This window comes from Theobroma umbraticum, unplaced genomic scaffold (assembly GCF_002168275.2).
Source record: "Theobroma umbraticum cultivar Fairchild unplaced genomic scaffold, ASM216827v3 scaffold_86.0, whole genome shotgun sequence".
Lineage (NCBI taxonomy): Eukaryota > Viridiplantae > Streptophyta > Magnoliopsida > Malvales > Malvaceae > Theobroma > Theobroma umbraticum.
Genome location: NW_018397263.1, coordinates 5,822,549 through 5,827,226, shown reverse-complemented (window position 1 = coordinate 5,827,226; position 4,678 = coordinate 5,822,549). Strand labels below are relative to the sequence as shown.

Genomic DNA, 4,678 nt, shown 5'->3' with positions numbered 1-4,678 from the left:
CTAAGTGAAAAAAAAAAAACTCAAATTGAAAATCCTATGTAACCTTAGCTCTAGTAATTTTGTAAACGACACAAAATTAAATGAGTTTATAATTAGGGTATTCATGTTTCGTATGTAATCATATCAATACAATTAAAACACAAAAATTTCATATTTAAAACATATCAAATTTGCTTAATTTATTTAAAATCCGTTTAAAACACATTTATTGTATATCTATAGTACTAATGATTTGTTTATTACTCATTTATTTAATAATGTAAACATGTCGACTTGACAGGTTTATGACCCATCTAAATCACTATATGAATACTTTCTTTTATTATACTTGATCATGGTGGTGGATTTTTATTATGCTTGATAGATAATATTATTTAATTATAATTTATTTTATAATTATTAATTTTAAATTTAAAAAATAAAATTATATTTTATTTATAATTATATACATGTCACATAAAATTTAAGCTGCCCGTTTAATAAACATGTTGGACTAATTATTTTGTGTTATACATTTAATAAATGTATCTATATTTGTGTTTAAGATCCTAATAGGTTTAATTAATCGTGTTTATCCTATAACTGTTAATACCTTATTTCTACACAACACAAATACGACACCGAGCACGGATAGCCAGGGGCTGAATATATTATGTGAGTAAATTTATCTATAAATAATCGGCCACCTGTATCACTACGAGTAACATGACTTTCCATATAAATACACAATGATCAATAAGGTTTTCCCATTAAATTGTAGAAGTTATATCATCAAAAACTGACCAACAAAGTAAGGTTCTAGTCTCTACATTACATAGGTAAAAACTACAGGAGATTGATCCCAACAAAGATTAGTGTAGTTACTGGCAAAAACAGTAAAAATGCAGGGGGCTTGCGGCAGTGGCTCTGAATCCGCAGAATACCTAATAATTGAGTTCAAATGCTTAAAATCAATCGAAGAAGCCAGTTGCTAACCCCAAAATCCATGTCAATTGTAAGAAAAATTGATTGATAGAAGAATAATTTGTCACATGATGCGTATACGTACATACTTAAAAGCATATGCTCAGAGGCTTTCATCAGGAAAGTAGTTTCAAATATCCTCTGGAGACAGCAAACTCAATACATAGGAGAAAGAAAAAACTCTGTTAAGCACCAAGATCAAATCCTAAATTGAATCCTAGAAAAGATAAAACCTAGAAAACAAACGATGAAGGAAAGGCACAGCAATTTTCTTACAGCTTGTTTTGACATTTCAAATATTACCATTACTTACAACAAAGCACCGTTCGGTTTGATCTTACCACAGATTGTCATCAGGAAAGTACTCCAAATCTCCTCTCCATACACCAAGCTCAATATATCGGAGGCAGAACATCTTATGCACCCAACCAAAAATAAGACAAGCCAAACGGAACCCCACAAAAGATAAAACCTAGAAAATGGAAGATGAAGAAAAATTGCCACTACTTTTATTACAGCTTGAGCTGACATCTAACACATGATTAATTACACAAAGCATCATTGGTTTCACTATTTTAAAAATATTTTGGCATCTATTTTTATCTATTAACAACACGAGGGTGGAAAAGGCAGAAAACAGAACAAAACTTGTACTAGACTGTCTAGATATCTCTCCTCAGAAACAAATATATTGTTAACTGAAGCAAAAGAAACCTTTCGACTAAAAGCGATGGTTACCAGCCACTACAGACAGCGCATGACTATCATACACAAGATTGTCAATACAGTTTTTACATCTACTTACCAGCCATAGATAGGATTTTCCACCTGTGGAGGTAAGAGATGAAGGTCTTTACAATGTTGCTTGTCATAATCCCGTGTACCAGGTATTGCTCCAGTGCAAAGTCTAAGGAACTCATTCCCTGTGAGACAGTAGTGGGCAAATGCCAGCCCCCCATCAACCATCTCTGAGAGATTTGGCATTGAAACTGATTTTGCAATTACGTTTCCATTTGATCTTCTTAATTTTGCACCATTATGTTCATTATTCAAAACTCTATCAAGCTCTGAATATTCTACAAATCTTTGGGTGGCAGCTTCCCATGACAGGTTGTATCTTTGCTCAGGCGTAAGGGGTTGAGGCTCATTTGCCAATGCTTCCTTCACTTTAGCAACAAAGTCTTTAGATGTCTTGTAAGTCAGACAGTTTGGAAATGACCTAAAGAACTCATTTGATGGATGGTCTGCACATACTACAAATTTTCCCATCGCAAGTGCCTCTGCAGTAGCAGTGCAGAGCACATCACTGACACTGGGGTTTATGAAGACTTTGTACCTTCAGGAAAAGAAGAGAATGTTAGATATTATAAATGGAGTAACTATACTGACACAATGATTATTTGTGTAGAAGCTTGATGAAGATTCTCTCTCAATATATTTTGCAAAACACAATCATCATCTCAGCAAATGATCAGATAGAACAGTGCAGCCATAAAAGAGCAGTGCCCACATATCCTTACCCATGAAGAGAATCATCTGCATGGTCCCTTCCTTTCAGAAAATTAAGATTCAGATCCAACCTCTTAGCAGTACTCTGAACTTCATTTGCATCCTCACCATTTCCATACACATCCAACTTGAAACCATCAAGATCGTCCTTGTGCTTTGCCAGCAAATCTATCAACTCTTTGTATCCCTTTGCCCAGACCATCTTGCCTAAGAAGTATGCTCCTTGAGGAAAGGCTTGCTGCCCAAGTTCCCTTTCTTCAGCAACTTTCTCCCCAATTTTCAAAAACTTTGGATTTACACCATGAACATTGCAAATCACAGACTTCGGTAGATCCTGAGTTGCAGCAGAAAGGCGAAGAACCTGAAGGGTGAACACAAACAACTTAGTTTATGCAATATAAAGAATGACTTTCAAAGTTTACCAATAACACAATTAAATGTCTGATATGTGCACAGACCAAACCTCTGATACAATTTAGAATTGAAAAAATAATATTCCTAGATGCCACACAAGCATAAAACAAAATTGATACACACCTTGTGGCAATAAGCTTTGGTGACCCAATTGTTGATGTGTTTCACAAAAAATGCTTGTAAAGCACCATTCTTCTCCCTCTTAATATATTCCAAGTAATTTGTGTGAACAATACCAACAACATGGTTGAATTTGTCAGTCCAGCGTTTACCATGATGGTACCAATTCAGGTGTTCTGGTTCTTCCAAGATAGCAATGTCAGCCTCTTTTGATGAGATAAATTGAGAGGTATCTCCTGCAGGTATTATACTTCTCCTTTCTTTCGAAAACTACAAAACAATTAGAACAAGTTTGTCACTAATTAAGTATAGTTAATGAGTGAGAAGATGGAACATAATGTAATACATTAAAGAGTTACCTTTCCTGGATAAAAGGAGATTTTAAAATCAGCCTTAAAGCCAATCCTTTCTTCAAGCCAGTTACGTATATAATTCTCTTGCTCTTCTGGTGAACTGAAAGTGAGATTGTTGGGATAAACTAGTTCTTGATCAGATCTGCAAAGCCATGGAACCAAGAGTGTGACATTTTGTTTTGCTGACTTTGCTAAGTATGCTGCCCGATAAAGTGGATTTACTGCAGTTCCTGTCATCCATGGAAGGCTGGCAGTTGTAACAATGGCAACATGCCTTTTCCCATCTGAGTCATCATGCTTCATGAAGTCTGTCCAAAAGCCACCCTCATAACAGTGCCCTGTACTTTGAAGGACACTGGCTATCCTTAGATCCAGTTCATCATTTATCTTATCGTTGTCAACAGTAGGTGGCTCTCCCCCGGAAAGGGAGCGCAAAACAAGTTGATTCTTCCGTTTGCTACACAAGCCTTCAACTATCTTGTCACAAAGATCTGAAATAAAAATTAAGGAACTTGTAAAATTTACATGCAGTCAGATTCCCTAACCTAATGATTATATAGATAGATAATCAACAAAAGGGGGAAATGCATAAAATATAAATTGCATGAAACTTCCACAGATGTTAAATAATTTTTTTCTTAATAGATGCAAAACAGCAAGCTAATGACATCAGTTCTGACAGCATAAATGACTTCATACTAAAGAAAGCTACGAGAAAAGGGGAGAAGAGGAACTGGTATTGTCAACTGGAAGTTTCAATTTTGTGACTATCTTACATTCTTGAATTATTGGAAAGGTGGCATGACCATTCTTGAAAAATAAAAGTGCAATCCTTATTTCACTATCACGTAGAAAGATGGAAAGAAGGTAAAACCAGCACCCAGCGGCTCACTAGTCCCCAACAATCAACTCCCACTAATGGTGAACACAAGACTATTAATTATTCCACCTAACTTATCCTAGAAGAGAACAAATTCAGGACTATTTCAAGCATTGCGGGTTTATGATTAATTCAAGGTGGTGGCCCCAAATAATCCAGGAGAAAGAAACCCGCTTAATTTGGTCAGATGAAGCTTTTACAGAAAATTTCATTAATTCCCAATAGACAGCACATGAACTAAAAATAAGCTAAAATGCCCCTGCATACGGAATCAAAATGGAAAGCAGAAATGAGAGAACATAACTCTTTAAATGTACAGAAGATATGGTTGCATAAATTGATCAAACCAAAAGGTCATAAGGAATACAATATTTCAAACTCGAAGAATAAAAAACTACTCATCCCTGGACATTTAAACAGAAAAATAAGAGAAATATAG

At 35.1% G+C, this 4,678-nt stretch overlaps 1 protein-coding gene across 3 annotated transcripts in view; it reads right to left on the bottom strand.

The window, feature by feature from the left end:
* Window positions 1-1,450: 1,450 nt before the first annotated feature.
* DGD1 (UDP-Glycosyltransferase superfamily protein) overlaps window positions 1,451-4,678 on the bottom strand; it is a 7,810-nt gene continuing 4,582 nt past the window's right edge. For all 3 annotated transcript variants that reach the window (XM_021433377.2, XM_089784220.1, XM_021433378.2), the window contains 4 exons: window positions 3,366-3,852; window positions 3,010-3,276; window positions 2,484-2,833; window positions 1,451-2,299 (listed from right to left, as the gene is read on the bottom strand). In XM_021433377.2, coding sequence (XP_021289052.1) covers window positions 1,765-2,299; window positions 2,484-2,833; window positions 3,010-3,276; window positions 3,366-3,852 — 1,639 coding nt within the window. In that variant the 3' untranslated portion in view covers window positions 1,451-1,764. The remainder of the gene's footprint in view (window positions 2,300-2,483; window positions 2,834-3,009; window positions 3,277-3,365; window positions 3,853-4,678) is intronic.